Here is a 21,257-nt window from a genome sequence, read left to right as displayed (position 1 = left end):
CCCGACCCAAATTTATACAATTCTATTGAAGTAAATAAACTATTTACATTTCAACAGCTGTGGCGCATAGATCAAAAGTGTAGATTAATTTAAGATTTTATTCAAATTATACGTTTTAATCACATACTCATTAATTTAAATATGTGACTGAAAAAATTCTATCAAATAAATGATGTATTACTCACTAGCACAAGGAATCATTATATGAGATAAAAAATAAGATATAACACAGAAGACAATGAAAAATGTCCTTGGTGCAAAGCATTTTAGAGTGATTTAGCCATCTGAAATGGACTGTGTCAACAGAAGGCAAACTATAGTATAACGAATTGACAATGACCTGTACCAAAATATTGCTAAAAAGGGATCAGAAGACAAGTCTCTAGGTGGACTTTACAAACTCTTCATTCAGGCAAATTTGGTTGGTAGTGGCCTAGTGGGCTAGACACTCGCCTATGAACCAGAAGACCCATGTTCAAATCCCACTTACTACCATTGTGTCCCTGAGCAAGACACTTAACTCTATAATTGCTCCAGAGTGACTGTCCCTGTAACTACTGATTGTAAGTCGCTCTGGTAAAGGGAATCTGATAAATGCTGTAAATGTAAATGTATATTTTGGCACCATATGTACAATCAAAGATTTATTAGAACCTATCCAAAAAAACTATTATTTTCACGCTTGATTTACAGTTCATTCAAATTCGTAATTTTTAATGAATGGCAGCTCATTTGAGTCTTTAGAATTCCAGAATAGATGTGAATAACATCAAAAAAAGTAAATCACGTTCCCTTTCTTGACCTCTCCCCATTCTGACCAATGACCCAGTGCACTGGGAACCATCTCTGTGTTTGCCTCATTAACGTCCAGATAACGTCCAAACATTTAGCATCGATTAATGCTGAATTTGCTTTAATTGTTGTGATCACAAAATCGCAAATTTCTGGAAGGACCGATAAGTGGATCAGACCAGCATCAGCAGTTTTATCAGCACTGCCCTGATCTGTTGTGGTGAAAAGAGGGTATGAAAGTATAAAAGTCAACCCATGTCTCCTCACTTCTTGTCATTTATGGTCATGAACCTTAGGTAATGATCAAAAAAACCTGATGCTAGATACAAGCACCCATAATTAAGTTTTTTTTTGCAGGGTTGTTTGTCTTACTCTTCCTGATAGGATGAGAAATTCAGTACCCTGGGAGAGGCTCAGGGTTGAGGCGCTGCTCCTCTGCATTGAGAGGGCATGTGATAAGGATGCTTTTTAACCCCTCAAGATTCTACACACAACACCCTATTAATGACAATGTGAAAAAAGTTCACTTGAGGTTTTAGCCTCAAGTAAAGCCTTTATTGAAAAAAAGTTTTCACAGCCTTTGCCACAATGCTCAAAATTAAGCTCTGTTGCTTCTTGTTTCACCCTTGAGATGTTTCTGCAGCTTAATTGCAGTCTACCTGTAGAAAAAACATTGATTGGGCATGATTTGGAAAGGCACACACCTGTCTATATAAGGTCCCACAGTTGACATTTCATGTCAGAGCACAAACTAAGCATGAAGGAATTGTCCGTAGACCTCAGAGACAGGCTTATCTTGAGGCACAAATCAGGGGAAGGTCACAACAATTCTGCTGCTTTGAAGGTACCAATGAGCACAGTGGCCTCCATCATCTGTAAGTTGAAGTTCAAAACCACCAGGACTCCAGCCTGATTGGGCTTGAGAGGTGCTACATAGAGGCTACAAACTAGTCAAGGATAGGTGTACCAAGCTTATCATATCCAAAAGACTTGAGTTTGTAATTGCTGTCATCGGTGCATCGACAAAGTATTGAGCAAAGGTTCAAAATACTTATGTACATGTATTTAGATGTATAGATTTCCGAGGGAAAATGTATTTAATCCATTTTGAAATAAAGCTGTAACATAATAAAATGTGGAAAAAAGTGATGCGCTGTGAATACTTTCTGGATGCACTGTACTTTGCACATAGTAAACTGCAAAAAAAGAGCGCAATGGATTCTAATTCTAAATCCTCTTTACCAAGTCCATCAGGATTCTCGAGGTTCTGCCACAGCAGTCTGGCTGTCCCCACAATTGACCTGGGACTAGCACCTAGATATACACCGTCACATGTTTCCTCAATGGCTGGGTTGGTCTAGGCACATCTTCTGCTATGAGCGAATAAAAGGATGGTTTGTGAACATTTTAACAGTTATCAGGAGTCTTTGTTGCAGTTATTATTTTAAAATTCAGACCCTTTTGAAGAGCTGAGTCAGAACTGCATTCAGTGGATAAACAAATCTCTGGATTATACAAAATCTATTTAATAATTATACTGTGCTACAAGGCATTTTTATTCTTTTTCTGATGGTTTGTCATATGTTTCTTTCCACAAGCTTGTCTCTCATTTTGTTTCTCTCTCAGCCTGTCACCCATCCTCTTTCTTCCCTTCTGTCTTCACTTTAGGGCAAGAACATGATGAAACAAATCCATAAACCCATTATTTCCAAAGAGGGCTAAGAAAACTATGATAATTTCTGTCAAGACAGGCACATGAAAAGATGAGTGGTGGTGGGACATCTTTCCTGAACTGTGACAGTATAGCCCAGCTCTTCAATAATTAATATTCACTACTGCAAATTGTCTTGCATTTAATTATTATGTCTTCAGTTAAATATTTTTTTATTATGGTTACCGGAACCATTTTTTTGCAGAAAATACAAGTAACTAATCAAATGTTTGCAAAGAAAGGAAAGAGGATGTAAAAGAGAAACAAGTAGAAATGAGTAGTGTGTGGGGACAGAACCTTGGTGTGGCAGCCCACTTCACACCTGGGTTTCACAACCATCACATTCTATTAGTGGGTATTGTAACGATCCATGTGTACATGAATGACTCATGCTAATTATGACAGACTAATGCCAAGCCTCTAAACCTAATCAGTTTGTGGCAATCCAGAACCAGCAGGTTTAGATCTCTGGACTCCCCGCATATTAGTTTAAAAATGATGCAAAGGACCAAGGACAGAGGAGGACTAGATCTTTCACCACTATTTCAACACATCTTAGAGTTGTTTAAACATACCCTCTTAGATGAACCTTGGCTAGACGTAGAACAGGCACTATGCAATAATATTGAGATTTCGGATCTACCATTCATTAGCCCAAACATCAAACGACATGCATGACAGAGTCTTCATTAATCCCATGCAAATGTACTCCTATCTGGAACAACCCTGACATACTACTAAATAATAATATGATAAACTTCCCAGACTGGAGTTGTAAAGGTATGTTCAACAAGAACATATGGCATTAACAAGAACAAATTTTTAGAATATCAACAAGTTAAATCTATAGTAAAAAGGAAATTTAAGTCTAAACAAATTAAATTAAAAATGCCATCAAGTGTGGCAGAATTCCTTAATCTCAAAAACCCTGGGGATGGGTTTCTTGAGGGTTTAGGGCCTGGCCTGGATGGGACTTTGATAGCACTTGGGTGGTGTTTTTCTGATGGCTGCATGCGGCGCTGCTGGGGGAGCCTGTGGCGGCGGACGTAGTTTGCCAGCCTGGCGGCTGCGCTGCTCCAGAGTGGTTCCAGGGTGGGCCTGGAGACTTGGGGTTCCGGAGATGTTCTGCCCCCTGGCTGGGGATTCAGCTGGGCCTGGGGGGGCATGGGTCCTGGTTGACAGGCCGCCGGGAGCATGCATTGGGGCCCGGCCCCAGCACGGGGGCCTTCATCGTGTCAGTGGAACAGCATCTCTTTCGCTGGTGGAGATGCTGTTACCATCTGTCTGCAGGTGGTCCCTGCTTTAAAGGTATCCACTCTGCAGGTGTCGGGCCACCAATAGAGGTTGAGGATGAACTCACCCTGGGTGTCTATGGTCTTATTTAGTCTTGCAGTTGAATGTTGAGGTGGATGTAGTTTCTTTTTTTTTTCTTTCTCTGCGGTGGGGTCCGGTGGTCCACCTCGGGCTCGGTGGGGCCCAGTGGGACTGCTGCTATGGACCCTGGTCTGGATGGGCCTGGGCCCCCCACCCTGGCTGGATCCAGAGAGGGGGTATGTTGCCCCCTCCGATCCTTTCCTCCCCCCCTCTGGGGTAGCGGTGCCAGGATCAAGGAGTATAGAGTATATATGGGGAGTGTGAGAATCTGAACAGTGTTCATCTCTGTGCGTCTCCATGTGGGGCAAGTGTGTAAATATTTGATTGTGTGCATGAGGGTGAGAATGTATGATTGTGTATGTGTGTGCCTGTTTGTCTATGTCCATGTGTCAGGTCAAGTCTTAGACTCCATCTCCCCCCCGCCCCACCACAGTGGAAGATGCCCCTGACCGCCGGCGCGTTGGTGGTTTTTCGATGTCTGGGGCTGGACACTCTGGTGAGTACAGGCTTGCGCTTGGCGGTTTCTTGACCGGGCCTGGCCCTCCTGGCCTCTGGGATCCAGGTCTCCTCCATGTCGGCTTCGTGTTCTGAGGGGCAGGATGGTGGTCCCCCACACACAATTAAACATTTACATGGAGAATCCTTAGGAATACAAGAGCGCTCACACACACAGGTGTACACACAAGCCTTCACACAGGTGTACAAACTGGTGATCACAGACAGATACTATCTTGGTGCATGAATTATTTGGAAATATTAGTTCTGCGTTCTGTTCTACAACATTTAATTTACTATTTACTGTGATTCATACAGATGCTGGTTGTTGCTGTTGTTTCGTCTTTTCTCTCTTTTTATCAGCAGAAAATTATCTATGTGGCCATCTGTGTAGCCGTGCTCATCGCAGTTTTAGCCATCATCATCGGAGCCTTGTTTGCCTCGTGACAAGAGCAGACTCTGACATCTCTGCAGCATGGCGGTCCTACAGGCCTCTTCCGTGGCGTCTTCTCTGTTGGTGAACGGGGAACAGAAGCGCTCAGTGACGTTTACTGAGCTGCAGCCTGAAGGTCCTAGTAAAGTATTGGCAACAAGTGAAGCTCCACCCTCTTCAGAAGGATGCAAGTCCAGCCCCGCCCCTCCTGCCTCCCTGCCTGTGTCCTCTCATCCTCAGACACCATCTTCATCTGTAGAGAACCATGGTTCCCCGGGACTGCGGCACTGTCTCTCTTTTCCAGTCCCCCTCTCCCGCTCATCCACCACTCCATCATGGCCCTGTTCTCAACCTTTTAAGAGTAAAAATATGAGAAAAAATATAAAAAAACCTATCTGTGAAACATTTATGATAAAAAACTATGAAAAAACTATGACTGTGAAATACAACTTCACAAACATAAAAAAAGCCAGACATAAAAATCTATTGGGTATTGTTACGTCCCTGGATGCTTTGCGCCAGGGAGTAGTTATCGTGAATCTGTTTGCCATTCTGTGTGTTTTACCTTTTCTTTTTTAGGTGTGTATCTGATTGCTGGCTCCACCCATGGTCTGGTGACTAATCTGCCACAGCCATCATAAGAAGAGACCTGAAACAGGAAGTCAACGGTTAAGTGCTCACGGAGGAGTTTGGATGTGAGAGTGAGTGAGTGAGTGAGTGAGAGAGAGAGCGAGCGAGCGAGAGTTGGAGTTTGGAGTTGATCGTGCTTGTTTTTGTATCTATGTGTACCCTGCTCTGCCTGTGTGTTTGGATGTGCGTGGATTCCCCCTCTGTTAGTGTGTTAGTTAGGGTTTATGGTGGTGTACATAGCACTACTTGCTGTTGTATATATCACGTCCCACAGTGTAAATAAAGACACTTTTGTGCACTTTGGTTTGGCCCGTGTTTTCCTTCTTTGTTCCCATCCTCCACGTTCACATTGTCCACGTTCCATGTTATCTGGTTTCATATTGGGGAGGAGTAAAAAAAAGATTCTGTAAGTTGTTGGAGTTCTGGAGCAAATGAAGCGCAAGTGTTTTTTTTGAAAAGGCAAATGTGTCATTTTTGGCAATAAGAACAGTATAAATTAAAATTTTGTCACATACATAGTCATACACAGAATGATATGCAGTGCGACTGCTACAGACCACAGTATTGCAAATGTTGCAAGTATACAATGAACCAATATGCAAATATTGCAAACATAACCAAATATTACACTTTTACGTCTTTAATATAAAATATGTGTAACTGGTAGGTTGAAGGTGTGCAAATGAGTGAAAGACAATGTTTAAAAAAACGAGCCATAATAAAAAAAAAGCAGTAAAGTAAAAAGCGCAGAGTGATTTTGTGCAAAGTTATTTTGTGTAAAGTGATTTCGTGCAAAGTGATTGTGTGCAAAGTGATTGTGTGCAAAGAGTGTTTGAAGGTGAAAGTGCTGGAGTTCTATGTACTGTTGTTGTTGAGAACTCGGACAGCCTGCGGGAAGAAGCTCCTCCTCATTCTCTCTGTGTTGGACTTCAGGGAGCGAAAGCGCTTCCCTGATCGCAACAGAGAGAAGAGTCCATTGTTTGGGTGGGTGAGGTCCTTCACTATCTTCCTGGCCCTGGTACAGCACCGTTTGCTGTAGATAGATTGAAGGTCAGGGAGTTTAGTATGGATGATTCGTTTGGCTGATCGAACCACCCTCTGTAGGGCTCGCCTGTCCTGCATGGTGCTGTTCCCGAACCAGGTTGAGATATTTCCCATCAGGATGCTCTCTATGGTGCAGGAATAGAAGTTCCTGAGCACCTTGGAGGGCAGTCTGAAGTCTCTCAGGCGTCTGAGGTGGTAGAGATGCTGCCGGGCCTTTTTCACCATGGTATTGATTTGACAGGACCATGGACAGGTCCTGCGTGATATTAACACCGAGGTAACGGAAGCTGTCCACTCTCTCCACTGGGCTCCTGTTGATGACAGGGGTCTGGTAGGTCCTCTCCTGCTTTGTACTGAAGTCCACTATTAACTCCTTCTTTAGCAGACGTTCAGGTGGAGATTGTTCCTTTGGCACCAATTCACCAGATTTCCAACCTCCTCCAGGTAGGCCATCTCGTCGTTGTCAGAGATCAGGCCCACCACGACAGCAAACTTGATGATGGCTCAAAACACAGCCCTGGGGGGCTCCAGTGCTGAGGGTGATGGAGGCTGAGACATGTCCGCCCATCCTTGCTGCCTGTGGTCTCTCTGCCTGGCGTCATCTGTGGATCGGTTGGGACGGTACGCAAACTGTAGTGGGTCGAGTGTATCTGGTAATGAAGAAATGATGAAGTCTCTGACCAGCCGTTCAAAGATCTTCATCACTACTGAGGTGAGGGCTTACAGGGCGGTCGTCATTGAGGGAGGCAGGATGGGTTTTCTTGGGGACCGGAACAATGATGGACTCCTTGAAGCATGTGGGGGATCACCGACTGAGATAGAGAGAGGTTGAATATCTCTGTAAACACAGGTGCTAGCTGGTCCGCGCAGGCTCTGAGGATTCTCCCCGAGATGCCGTCTGGTCCTGATGCCTTCCTGGTGTTCACTCTCTTGAAGGCTCTCCTCACGTCATGCTCGGTGATGAGGTGGTAGTAGCCTAGTGGGTAACACACTCGCCTATGAACCAGAAGACCCGGGTTCGAATCCCACTTACTACCATTGTGTCCCTGAGCAAGACACTTAACCCTAAGTTGCTCCAGTAAGTAGTACTGATCGTAAGTCGCTCTGGATAAGGGCGTCTGATAAATGCTGTAAATGATGACGAACGCGTGCTGGCCGTGTCCTCCTGTCTGCAGCTGGGTGGGATTCGACCCGGGTTCGAATCCCACTTACTACCATTGTGTCCCTGAGCAAGACACTTAACCCTAAGTTGCTCCAGTAAGTAGTACTGATTGTAAGTCGCTCTGGATAAGGGCGTCTGATAAATGCTGTAAATGATGACGAACGCGTGCTGGCCGTGTCCTCCTGTCTGCAGCTGTTGGAGCCGCTAGCCGTAGCATCGCTAGCGCCTTTAGCTGCAGCCTCGAAGCGAGCATAGAATGTATTTAGCTCGTCTGCCAGAGACACGTCCGCGTTCGTCGTACCGGATGTTGGTGCTTTATAGTCCGTTATTGTCCTTAGTCCCCGCCACAGGCTCCTAGAGTCACTCTGTTGTTCCAGTTTCTTCCCGTAGCGCTGCTTCGCCTCCTTCACCGCTTTCCTGACGCTGTACGACGCAGTTTTGTATGGTTCCATGTCCCCGGAAGCCAGCCCCGCGTTATAGGTCGCGGTGCGAGATTTCAGAGCGTCGCGGATGGTTTTATCCACCCACGGCTTCTGATTGGGAAACGTTCTGACGATCGTCTTCTGAACGGTGTCGTCCGTTAGTTTCCCAATGAAACTCACAACCGCTTCCGCAAACTCACTGATGTTTCCGGAACTACTCTGGAACATGCCCCAGTCTGCGTCATCCAGTGCGTCCTGAAGAGCGACCACCGATAGGTCCGCCCAGCGTGCCACCTCCCTCTGAACCGGAACTAGAATTCAGGAAGGTGAGAAAAATGTTGCAAAAATAAATATAAAAATTTAAATATATTTAATGTGGAATTGACATCAAATTCAAGCACACAATAGTCACAAAGACATCAAGAAAACGTGTCTTGGGGTGCCAGAAACAGTGTGGGTCATGACAGACACAAAAGACTGTGTTTTAGATAACCTCATGTGTGTGAGGTGTCTTGTGTCCTGTGTATTCAGCTTTGTTCTAAAAAAATGCAAGACCCAGAATTGAGTAGTTGTGTCCAAACTTTTGACTGGTAGTGTACTTGGTCACTTTTTCATGAACAGCAAACCTTCAGAAGTGATTCAACATTCCTCAGAGATTCTGGCAAACCCTACAGATGATTATGCATGACAATCTCAGTAGATCTTCAACAAGTTCTCTTCACCATGTCTAATCGCCTAAATGCATTGATTTGCGATGGGGAGCTCCAGTGCTGAGGGTGATGAAGGCTGAGACATGTCCGCCCATCCTTGCTGTCTGTGGTCTCCCGGTAAGGAAGTTGGAGATCCACTGAAAGAGAGATGAGCTGAGTCCCAAGTGCTCCAGCTTGGTGGTGAGTGTGGAAGGGATTATTGTGTTAAATGCTGAACTGTAGTCAATGAAGAGAATTTTATGTAAGAGCTTAAGAGCATAAGATGATTATGCATGACAATCTCAGTAGATCTTCAACAAGTTCTCTTCACCATGTCTAATTAGGCAATGCATTGATTTGCGATCATGTGATCAACTGATTACCTATTTGGTGGTAGTAGCCTAGTGGGTAAGACACTCGCCTATGAACCAGAAGACCCAGGTTCGAATCCCACTTACTACCATTGTGTCCCTGAGCAAGACACTTAACCCTAAATTGCTCTGGGGAGACTGTCCCTGTAACTACTGATTGTAAGTCACTCTGGCTAAGGGCGTCTGATAAATGCTGTAAATGTAAATGTAAATGTATTTGTGTAAACAAGAAATTTAAGTAGTGTAACTAAAAGCAGCTGGTGAGTGTATAGTGAACAAGTGGATTTTTTGGACACAGCATTTGCTTCTGTAATGAAGTGAGAACAAAAAGACAAACACAGATGTACAGTTGGAACAGGTTTCAACACTTTCATGTGCAACAAAGTATGAAGATATTGGTCAAAGTTGCTTCTCTAAAGAAAAATTTTCACTTTACCATCTCTCTCTCCGTATTGAATAGGGTTTTTATATTAATCTTAAATAACTGTAAATTGTGTTTTTCTGTCGTCTACAATTTGACATATGACATGTCATTGCAAATTCTAAACAAATGTACTGAGAAAGACACAGTTTACCATGTTTTAGGGTACTGAAATATTATACAAATAACTGCAGCAGCAGAGTGAGACTTTATTTGCATGGGAGGGGTTATAATTGCCTCATACTTTATATGTGCTAATCTATTGGAATATTTTTCCATTAAAAATTCAATACATTTAGACAAACAAAAAATTAACCAAAATACAAGTTCTTCAAACCCCAAGAGTTTATTCAATGGGGTGTTCTATCCTATTGGGTAACACACCTGCCTAAGAACCAGACAATCACACAGTCTCAGGTTCAAAGTCTCAATGTGTCCTTAAACAAGACCCTCGGGGAAGGGGGGGGGGGGGGGGGGGGGGGACGACACTGTCCCTGTCACTAATGACAGTATAACTGGGCTGTGTGAATGTAAATCGAGAGTTAATAACGATCTCAGGCTGCAGTCATCAGGAAGAAAATCTGCCAGGAAGAGCCTTAATTGTTCCCATACGAGGTTTTGATTTATTTATTATTTATATCTGCCCATTAAGAGTATATTCCCCAAACTTGACCTGCCCGTGAATGGCGGGGCTGCCACTGCGCTGCGCGTTGGTCACGTGGTGCCGTCTGCCGTCCACGCGCCTGGCGGCTCCGCTCCGGACCTCCAGATCGCAGGGCTATGGACGCGGAGTCGCCTGCCACGCCTGGCGCCCACTGAAGCGCCGCTGCTCGGGGGCAAGATGTGGCTCCTGTTCCGCGCGGCTCTGCTCGTCGTCTCGATGCGAACAGGTAGGTCTGGCTCCGGCAGGAGGGGCGCTGCGCGGAAACCTTATTACGCTTGATCTGGGCTCGCCTTTACAACATTTTCCGCGTTTCGCTTTGAAAGTCGTGTTAACTTTGTTCAAATGTTAGACCTGAATTCTTAAATATACATTTCTGTATTCTCCGTATCTACAAACTATCGAATTTAGAGAATCATGGCAAAAAAATATAAACGGAACGAATGTAATAATAGGGAAAGGGAAGGAAAGTAAAATCAGCCTTCACGTTACTTACATTTAGCCAGTATTCAGAATTGCACATTTTTGCATCTGATTGTAAATTAATGTCTGTGGGCTTTGCGCTCATCAATGAATTTGTTATTTTACTGGTTCAGTATGAGGATTTTAGGACCTGCTTATGTTTCTATGCATCAGTGTTCCGCCAGAACAGTGCAGGGGCTTACGAAGCGCTTAGCTGCTCTTAAGTAATTACCACTGGTTTTGAGGTGGACGTCACCAGTCAGGCTGTATCTTTGCGGCATAAAGGTACAGTGTGTACATTAATGTTATGCTTTATGAATAAATCTGAAAGTTTCTCACTACAGCTTTTAGAGTGTAATGCAGCTCATATAATGGCTTTTGCAGGAGGTCAGGATTCTGTTCCGACTTCTCAAAACTTTCACTGTATTATATTTGACTGCTGCCAACAGACAGTATGCATAAGTGAGTGGTGTTTAGCAAGGACAAGGTCAGATGAAGGAGGTCAGCACTGGTGCAAAGTCAGCAGAGGCTCTGAATGGGTGTTGGGGTTCAAGCTGCCACCACTGGAGATGGCCCTTTTTCTCCATCTATGCTGCATTGTCAAATGCATTGTCATTTTCCACAGTAGCCTTTGCTTTGGGGACATAGTAAATGTTAGTACAATAAATGTAAAATTATTTTCATGCTTTTCTGTCTCTCCTAGGGGTCCCACTGCAAATCCAGTGTTACCAGTGTGAGGAGCTGAAGCACAATGACTGCTCCACACCCGAGTACATAGTCAACTGCACTGTCAATGTCCAGGACACATGCCAGAGAGAAGTGCTAGTGATGGAGGATGGTAGGAGCTTTCTCTCTCTCTGCTTGTTTCTTGTATTCTTCTGCACTGTCTTTTTTTCGAAAAAAAAACCCATATCGGTTCTAAAAGTTTTGATTAGATAAGATTATTGTGACTGTGCTGCCACCAGAGAGTATTTCTGCGGAAATTTTGGGTCAGTGTAAAACTGTACATTAACAGTAACCTTGCTCTTTCATTTCCCCCTCATAAAACTGATTCATCGAATAATAATTAGACTGAACTTATAACAGATTATATTAGGCTATGCTAGCAAAAAATATTTTTAAGGTCAGAGCACACACACGCATGCACACACACACACCCACACATATAAGATGCAGATTTGAGGCTGAAATATCATGGGATATGTAGACATGCTGGTACAACTTTGTTTCCCCAATCACACATGAAAAGTGGTATGGGAGGATTTACTTTGAACCCAGAGGTCAGTGGGAGGATTTACTCTGAACCCCGAGGTCAGTGCTATCAGATGCCAGCCCCTTTTTGGTGCTCCTCATTTGCATCTGCCTGACACAAGCAGCTTGACATTTGCTCCAGGCATGTTATTGGTCCTTAGCAATGACAAGTTTTAAGCACATCTCCATTTCTAATATGTACGTGGTGACAAATTACTTCAAGAGGTTCAGATCCATCTTAATGATCATATGATATTCAAAGTAAATAAATTAGGATCAGGAATTACAGATCTGAACACATGTCTTGACTGCGAGACTCACAAAATACCATCACATTCATTTTTTGCCCATTTTTTATTTTAAACAGACAGTTCCTAATCTGTGTTATTCATTTGTTTAAGATTAATTAAATTAAGATCTTTTATGTTAATGCAACATACAGCATTTCACGCTGAACAATAAACATATATTGCTAAATTGTTTTGCAAATGATTACGCTAATATCCTTGCTATTAAATGTAGATACACATAAATATACACATATTTAATCCAATTCTTCACAATTGAAACACTGCAATTTCTTGTTCTTGCATAGTATCTGTGATCTTGACAACATGGAGAAAAAATGGACATGGAAAACCAAATGGAATGAAAATAAGACCTTTCAAGATTTTAATTTTTTTTTTTTTTCTTATCCCAAACCACTCCACTGGGCTGCTTATTAAAGAATCATACAGCTGTTTTAAAGCCATACAAGGTTTCATGCTGTGTACATGTTTGATATAGTTATTTCCTTTGAATACAATCTTTAACATTTGATTTGAATTAATGGTGCCCTTTGTAAAATGCTTATCATGCTAATTTTTATTTCAAATAAGTGCGTTTATCTAAACTTCATGTAGAATTAAATTTTTTCAGACCAAATCTCCTCCCAGTCATGAATTGCTGCTCACAGTCATCTTGTTAGACCAAACTTAATTTGCTTTTGTGAAAGAGTGGGAGAGGGGGAAAATATGTTAGAGTTTTATTAAGTAATTATATATTTAAAATGAACTGGGAGTTCCACCTAAAAAAGGAATTTGACATTAGATTTATCATAGATGTCCTGCCATGATAACAGGCTCTTCATCTGTCTCTATAGGGGAACCCTTTATGGTCCAGAGGACTTTAACACAGATATTCTCCGTGATCCCCTGCTTTGAGGTACCATTCTGGAACATTCTGATGGCAGGGTTTTTGGGCTCCTCGCACCCTAATCTCAGGACTCCTCTCTGGGCCAGTGGGTTGATTAAAGACCGTAAGTGGTGCCGGGCCCAATATAATAAATTTTCAGTCAGGAGTCTCCTTCTGTTCGTCTGTTTTTTTTTGTCTCTTCTCTTTCTTCCGTCTATATTTTATGTTGATGTAGTTTACATTCTCACATCTAAAACTATTTTTGCTAATAATTGAGTTGTCTGCCCCCTTCGGAGTAATTTATCGAATTATCTAATTAATGTTTACATAAAGGTTAACATAATCTGCGCTCCCATATGGTTTGTTCTGTTGATATGTTTAGACAGATGTTGAGCCAGCATCACTTTCAGAGCAAAATCTTGAAAACTCATATAGTCTTTCTGTCATTGCTCACGAGGTTTCACACATTCCTAACAGGGAAACAGTTTATTGTACTCTTACAACAGATGCATAAATTATAAGAAGGTCTATAGCGTTGAAAAGTTACTGCTACTTCAACTGGAATTGTACAGAAAAGTAAAAAAAAATTAAAACACACCCATGTTCAGATGTGTAAAGCCTACTTGTTTTTTAAAACTATGTTCAAGGGAATTTGTAATTCAAATTTAAACAGAATTGAAATAAAGTTCTTTTGATAGCTATGATTTGTTACATCAGAGACTTCAGAAATTGAAATATGTAAAATGTAAAAATCATACCATACGAAGGTTTGGTGCTCTAGGTCCTCTTCTTATTGCTGATTCATTCTGAAATGGCTGAAATGTTACTGTGATGCCTAAGCAGTCCTGTGCTAGCCAGGTGCCGCACACTCACGTGTGTTGGGTTCTAATTACCCACAGATTCTACCTGTTAGGTTCGGTCTGATTAGAACCCTTCATAGGTTAGTCTGTCCCACACCTTCTGTGTCCTGCATTTAATGTTGTTTCAGTGTGCTACATTTTTTCCAGTTATCTTTCTGTATGTTCCTGACCATGCCACCATTTATTTTGGTTTCTTGAAATGTTGAGTGCTTGCACCTCTCTCTTTTCACCTTGACGTGGCATGACAGTTACTGTTGTTGATGACATAAAACATTATTGTTATAATGTGAAAGTCAAGTGATTGTCTATGTGATACACTGCAGCACAGCACACAATAAAATGTGTCCTCTGCTTTTAACCCATCACCCTTAGTGAGCAGTAGGCAGCCATGACAGGCACCCGGGGAACAGTGTGAGGGGACGGTGCTTTGCTCAGTTGCACCTCAGTGGCACCTTGGCAGATCAGGATTCAAACCAGCAACCTTCTGATTACGGGGCCACTTTCTTAACCGCTAAATCTTTAGTTGATACAATTTTCAATTATTTTTATTTGCTGTAAATGGCAACATAAAGCTGGACAAGTAACTATAGTTCCTGGATTATCTGGATTAAGTTATAGAAAATTGTCTTTAAAGTGGTTTTGAGGCCTCTGACATTGCTGTAAGATAGCGGTCATTATTCAGTTTTCTGGTATGTCTTGCAAAATGTATAATGATGATGAATGTCTTGATGACATCTGTAAATAAACACACAATTTAAACACATCCTGCCAATATAAAAATCCTCAGTGGTTATCTGTTCATGTCTCATTACCTTGCCATTTTTGGTGACGCGCCGCGTGAGTCACGTCAATGGACGTCATTTGATTTGAGCATTTCCCTGTCTAACGGTCTCCTCCAGAGCGCTTGTGATGCTGCTGTCACTGTGTTGCTTTATTGAGCTGCACGAGAAGGGATTTGATTACCCGTTGAACAAACCATCAGAAAGCATTGTTATTTCTGTCAGAGTTAATTGCAGTAATCAGGGCTAGTAATTGCCGGCTCCGTCTGTGAATAGCTTCTGTGCACTCTCAGCAAAGCCCAGATAAGTATTGTCTGGCAGTTAGCAACCGTCACCCTTTTTGTCACCACATCCTCACTCGCTGCTTTTAAAGATTTGCTCACAGAGTTCCTGCATATGGCCCCAAATGACCTGACTTCTGCAGAGAGGAATGTTCTCTAGCAGAGGTGTGTGATCTTCCTGGCTTCTCATTTTTTATTATTTTTTTTCTTAAATGTTGCCAACCCGAAATGACTGTGTGGCATTGATCACATTTTTGATGCTTGGTGCAGCTCTTTTGTCATCAGTTAAAGATATTTATTTTTTAATGCAGTGATCTTACAAGATGTTGTGTTACCAGGGAAATGTGTATAGAAAAAAAAAGTTACACTGAAGATCTGGATGTGTTTATTACAGCAGAAACAAATGTGCTTCTACAATTGTTTTAATTTTCATATCTGGTCCATCTGGTCCATCTAAATTTTCCAGTTTTACTTGGACTGTAAGTATCTCTCGTCAGGATCTAACAGACAGGTTTAATTTTAAACCAGTCCCTGCAGCTATAAAGTTGCTGTAGCAACAGGGCAGTAGCAACTCTCCATTTCTGATCTGTGCAATCTGATGGCCAGATGTTCTGCATTTATATCATCCCACCCCTGACTGTCAATGTGTGGTTTACAGAAAACTTATTTTCAAACAAAAAACATATTAAGAATAATCCTGTTATTACTGAAATTAAATGTTGGCTTTCGCAGCACCCCTCATTCACCATTCTTGTTCTAATGACAACCAGATGGCTAATTTCCAGACTCCTCTTACTCCAACTGCATTATGTATCTAAACCACTGCTGTAAAAAGAAGCAGAGGATAGAAAGAATATTAGATGGACTGAAGGCTTTGATTTGGAGAACAATGAGCTTTTTTCTGACACTACCTGACCTGCACCTCAGAAAAAAATTATGAAAATGAAGTGAATGTTATTGTGTGGGTAGCCATGACACCCAGGGAGCATAGGCCGCTAGGCTAGCACTGCCAATAGAAAAATCGCATTGACAACAAGCCTTGCCGAAACCCAGGATTGAACCTGCGACCTTTAGATGTTCAGTCTAATGCTCTCCCATAATAATATCATACTGTGAGTGACCATAAGTCAGTCACGACTGATTTAGTCAAACCGTTTCAGTTTTATTGTGAATTTGAGGAAGTTAAAGTATTTACATTACATTTATTAATTTAAAATTCATTTGAGAATTTTTTGTCACATTAGTTTAGCTCCCAGAAGCTTTAGCTAATCTTTCCCACTCTGAATTCGATTCCAGGCTGCTGGACCCATCCTACATCCTTCCTCCATGACACTTACGTCTCTCTCTATGTCCATTTGTCCTTCTGCAGGTATCCACTACAGGAAGTCATGTGCTTCATCAGGGGCATGTCTAATCGCCTCGTCCGGGTATCAGCAGTTCTGCACAGGCAAGCTGCACTCTGTCTGCATCACCTGTTGCAACACACCGCTTTGCAATGGACCCAAGCAGAAGCGGCCCGTCCCTTCCACAGCACCTCCACCAGACCCCCTCCCTGCCGCCATTTTTCTGACTGTCTTGCTGTTGCCACTTACATAGAGAAAGCGTTGCTGTCTCACCGTTCTGTACAGATTTTCTTCTCCTCACTATGCGAAGGTCATGACCTCATCATTGAGTCTCCCCCACCCTGCACCCACTTCTTCATCCCTCCCTCCCATCCACCAGGGGCAGTGTTGGGGTTAAAGGTGAAGTGGAATAGGCAGCAAAGGTGAAGCTGGCATAGGCAGCAAAGCAGTGGATGAACGTCAGCTTCTCTTTACCCCATCAATGAGGCAAAATAAAATAAAATAAAACATTTTGGAAAAGCAGTGAGGAACCCCCTACCAAGTGGTATTTTATTATTCATGGAACATGACACCAGTTATAATGAACTCATGAAGTTGGAAATGTTGAATTGATGTGCAGTGTACACAGCAGAGCTGCGATTTATCCACCCACATGACTGAAAGCGATTACACAACGTACTCTGACGGGTTATGGGCCATCGTTCAGCTGCTGCTATTTATGATGTTAACATTACTGTTCACTCTGGCTTACAGACCTGTTCTCCAAGGGCATTACACACCAATGAGCAGCAAAGAACAAACACAGATCAGACTTTTCATACCAGCTCCTCCCAAAAATACACTACTGGAGAGTTCTTGGGTGTTGAGTGGAACAGCACAATGTATGAGTGCTATGGATGGTAGTAGCCTAGTGGGTAAGCCTAGTGGGTAAGACACTCGCCTATGAATCAGAAGATCCAGGTTCAAATCCGACTTACTACCATTGTGTCCCTGAGCAAGACACTTAACCCTAAGTTGCTCCAGGGGGACTGTCCCTATTACTACTTATTGTAAGTCGCTCTGGAAAAAGTCATCTTTTTTTTTTTTTATATATAAAAATATGCAAATTGAATGTGAGTCTACATTATTCAATCCCTTACTGAAATTCATATGCATGTGATTATTATTATTGTTATTATGGTTATTATATCCATTGTTTTCAGGGTCCAGGGTACTTTTAGAGAAAAATACACCACAGTAGTATATAGTATAAATAAAATAATAAAATATAATGCAGGAAAGGTTACTGACACAAGGCATTTTTCTAAGCTCAGGTGGTATATAAAAGCACTGAAGATGGCCATTACCTTTTTTTAGAGTTGACACTCCAAATCACACACAATATTTAAATGTACACACTTTATGCTGAAATGTTTGGTTTCTCTGTTCTGCTATAATAGGACTGGTGGCTGGTCAGAGTAAATAGGTGGCATGTGCTGTGAAAGAAATCAATCAACTTTTCAGTAAATATGAAATAAATAAAAATTCAATTCTGTTTGTTATTCTGAAAGGTTTTCCCTTCTTTCCCTCTATTTCACCTTACTCTCTTCCCTTTTTTGACTCAGCTTGATCTCTTCATTTGCCTTTGTGGAGGTGGAGTTTTCAGATTGGTGGGGTGAGCTGGAACAGTGACCTCCATCACAGCTCTAGCGTTATTATTTACTCAATGCCAGAAAAATACTAATCTGTCTTCCAGACAAGCAGAGCCCCATGACACATACATCTTCCTCATGAAGCAAACACACAGATGATCTTCATGTGACATCATATCTGTACAGCTGACGTCCTAGAATATTAAGTGAGTCAGAATGCTTCACTTCATCAATCACTCCCTGGGTTGTTCTCCATGCTGGTTCACTTTATTTTGCATTTCATCACATTACACCCCATGGTGGATCAACAATGTGATGGGGATGTAATTTGTGTGGCACTCTCATGCACCTATATTCTGTGAGATGATTGCAGAGAAACCAGACAAGGAGAAATTGCACTGAAAGAGCATGCAGGTGTGGCATGCAAGGAGAACGGGAGCTCCAGAAACAGTGATTTCACGTCAAGTGTACAAACACTGCTGGAGATATATGCTGATAGAGACAAACTTATGCTTATAGAGACAAATGTACAATTACATCAAGTACACTGCAGAGGTTTATCAATATCCTACCAGATTTATCAACGCTGATTAACTCACCGACAGACCCCACTAAACTCAACCAAGCGACCAAATGTCTAGAATTAACACTGCATAGTACGTTAGATAATGTTGCTCCCCTCAAAAGGAAGAAAGTAAGAGATAAAACTTAATTCCTTGGTATAATGATCACATGCTTAAGAAGACCGCCCGGAAATTAGAATGTAAATGGCGTTAGAAGGACAACAGCTCTGTTGATATTCCTATGGAAAATATTCTTCAAATAGCTGACCACCGATTAGAACTTTTCAACCTTGTTAAAGAGCATGAACTAATTAAACTAATCTCGTCATCAAATCAATGTACTTGCGCATTGGATCCTTAAACAAGTAGCACCCGATGTTATAAATCCTATCCTCAAAATGATTAACTTTTCGCTTAGCACCGGCTACTTACCAAGTTTGTTCAAGGTAGCAGTCATCAGACCCCTGATTAAAAAGCAGTAAGCAGTAAGCAAAATCTTAATCGCAGTAAGCTTTCAAATTATAGACTGATATCCAACTTTCCGTTTATATAAAATTTTTTAGAAAAAGTCGTAGCCCAGCAGCTGACCACATACCTAGACAGTAACAATATCCATGAAGTATATCAATCAGGATTTAGATCTCATCATAGCACTGGTTAAAGTGGCTAATGACCTGCTGTTGGCCTCTGATCAAGGACGCATCTCGCTGCTTGCCCTGAGTGCAGCGTTTGACACTATCGATCACGCTATTCTCCTTGCCAGGTTAGAGAATGTTGTTGGAATTATGGGAACAGCCCTTGTATGGTTGAGATCATATCTGACTGATCGGTATCAGTTTGTGGACATCAATGGTGATTTGTCTTCACATAGTAAAGTAGAGTTTGGTGAGCAAAGCACCGTCCCCACACACTGCTCCCCGGGCGCCTGTCATGGCGGCCCACTGCTCACTCAGGGTGATGGATTAAATGCAGAGGACAAATTTCACTGTGTGCACTGTGTGCTGTGCTGCTATGTATCACATGTGACAATCACTTCCCTTCACTGTCCTAGGTCCATAACTATTTTCCTTATACACGTTACATTTAGGTGATGTGGCAGGGGTGGTAGTGGCCTAGCGGGTAACACACTCGCCTATGAACCAGAAGACCCGGGTTCGAACCCCACTTACTACCATTGTGTCCCTGAGCAAGACACTTAACCATAAGTTGCTCCAGGGGGGGACTGTCCCTGAAACTACTGATTGTAAGTCGCTCTGGATAAGGGCGTCTGATAAATGCTGTAAATGTAAATGTAAATGTGATGTCATTCACAAACACGGTATTAGCTTTCATTGCTACGCTGATGACACACAGTTGTATCTATCAGCAATGCCAGATGAGAGGCAGCAGCTGAACAGAATAGAGAATTGTCTGAAGGACATTAGACAGTGGATGCTCACCAACTTTCTTCTGTTAAACCCTGATAAGAAGCTCTCATAATTGGCTCTCAAGCAGCCAGACATAAGCTGGCTGAAATCTAACTAGAACTAGGAAATTTAACCACATCATCCCACTCTTACAATCACTTCACTGGTTACCCATCAAATTTAGGATTGACTACAAAATCTCTTTTTGACCTATAAGCCCTAAATGGTCTCGCCCCGCAGTACCTGAGTGAACTTTTAGTTATTTACGACCCGTCACGCCCCCTTCGATCAACGGATGCGGGGTCCCACTGGTACCCACTGGTACTTCTGGTACCCAAAGGACAGAAGGTCACAGCTGGGAGCAGATCCTTCTCATATAGAGCTCCTCAGTTGTGGAACGACTTGCCAGTCAGTGTCCGGGACTCAAACACAATCTCAGTGTTTATATCTAAACTGAAAACCCATCTGTTTTCTCTGGCCTTCTGTTAAAGGCCCAGATACAGTGTCAATTATAAAGTCCACTTTATCACACAGTCACCCTGTTAGACACAGACAGTGTTAAATTCATCCTAGTTAGGCTGTCCTAGTTAGCGTACCGGCCCACTGTAGCACCAATATACCTCTATTACCACATATTTCAGTATCAGTCATACATTGTTTGTTTGTTTTCTCCGAGACACTGAATCAAGCACACAGACTACTGGCAGACTCCAGTGAAGATACCAGCAGATAAATCCTGGTTCCTAGAAACTGCTAAATGATGACTTAGCATGAAATGAACCAGAGGGTCACCACAGCCACCACCACCATAACAACTAACGCTTCAGTGATTTTCAAATGGACCAGTAGCATCATAATGGACATGTAATGTCGATCATGACACTGGACTACACTCTGGACTTCACCTCTACAACTGTAGGACTTTTCTTTTTTCTTATTGGACAATCACAAACCCTCCCTAGACCCCCTCTCCTTTTTTGTGTTTGCAGAAGGGTCAAGTGTGGGGGTGTCAACTGTAGGGCTTGTTAAAACCCATTTAGATATACTGTATGTAATTATGGGCTATATAAGAAATAAATGTTGTTGTTGTTGTTGGTTTTGTTTCCTTATACACTACGCCACCACTGCCCCTATGGTTCCCTATGGCCTACAGGTAAGATCTGTCCTTTTTCCTGACTGGGATACTGTGGTACTGCTAATCAAGTAGCCTGGTAAGGAGATTGCATACTGGGTGGTTGTGGTCCAGGTGGACCTGTGCTCCAATTGTTTCTCAGGTATTGTTGTAGGTAGATGTCTTGGAAAT

The 21,257-nt window shown here is 42.3% G+C and overlaps 2 protein-coding genes across 15 annotated transcripts in view; both read left to right on the top strand.

Moving 5' to 3' along the window:
* Positions 1–5,733, top strand: part of LOC114790363 (nck-associated protein 5-like) — a 79,926-nt gene extending 74,193 nt beyond the window's left edge. For 11 of the 14 annotated variants that reach the window (XM_028980369.1, XM_028980375.1, XM_028980374.1 and 8 more), the window contains one exon: positions 4,271–5,733. Coding sequence is in view for 2 of the 14 variants with exons in the window: in XM_028980375.1 (XP_028836208.1) it covers positions 4,271–4,282 (12 nt within the window). In the remaining 12 variants the exon portion in view is untranslated. The remainder of the gene's footprint in view (positions 1–4,270) is intronic. The other 3 variants (XM_028980376.1, XM_028980373.1, XM_028980363.1) reach the window with 1 other exon arrangement.
* On the top strand, positions 4,848–17,903 carry LOC114789848 (uncharacterized). The gene is made up of 6 exons (XM_028979254.1): positions 4,848–5,073; positions 5,385–5,419; positions 10,197–10,434; positions 11,371–11,505; positions 13,060–13,215; positions 16,381–17,903. Exons 1-6 carry the CDS (start codon positions 4,848–4,850, stop codon positions 16,605–16,607), a joined length of 1,017 nt encoding a protein of 338 aa, XP_028835087.1. The 3' UTR covers positions 16,608–17,903.
* Positions 17,904–21,257: the final 3,354 nt, after the last annotated feature.

The sequence above is a fragment of the Denticeps clupeoides genome, chromosome 5, assembly GCF_900700375.1.
Source record: "Denticeps clupeoides chromosome 5, fDenClu1.1, whole genome shotgun sequence".
In the NCBI taxonomy this organism is placed as follows: domain Eukaryota; kingdom Metazoa; phylum Chordata; class Actinopteri; order Clupeiformes; family Denticipitidae; genus Denticeps; species Denticeps clupeoides.
This window is presented reverse-complemented; position numbering and strand designations above follow the sequence as displayed.

Bases quoted from the DNA above. Each gene is read 5' to 3' on its own strand.
- LOC114789848 (XM_028979254.1), top strand. From the start codon at position 4,848: ATGGCGGTCCTACAGGCCTCTTCCGTGGCGTCTTCTCTGTTGGTGAAC. The intron at 10,435-11,370 runs GTAGGTCTGGCT...TGTCTCTCCTAG, and splicing joins CGTCGTCTCGATGCGAACAG to GGGTCCCACTGCAAATCCAG. The intron at 13,216-16,380 runs GTAAGTGGTGCC...GTCCTTCTGCAG, and splicing joins CAGTGGGTTGATTAAAGACC to GTATCCACTACAGGAAGTCA.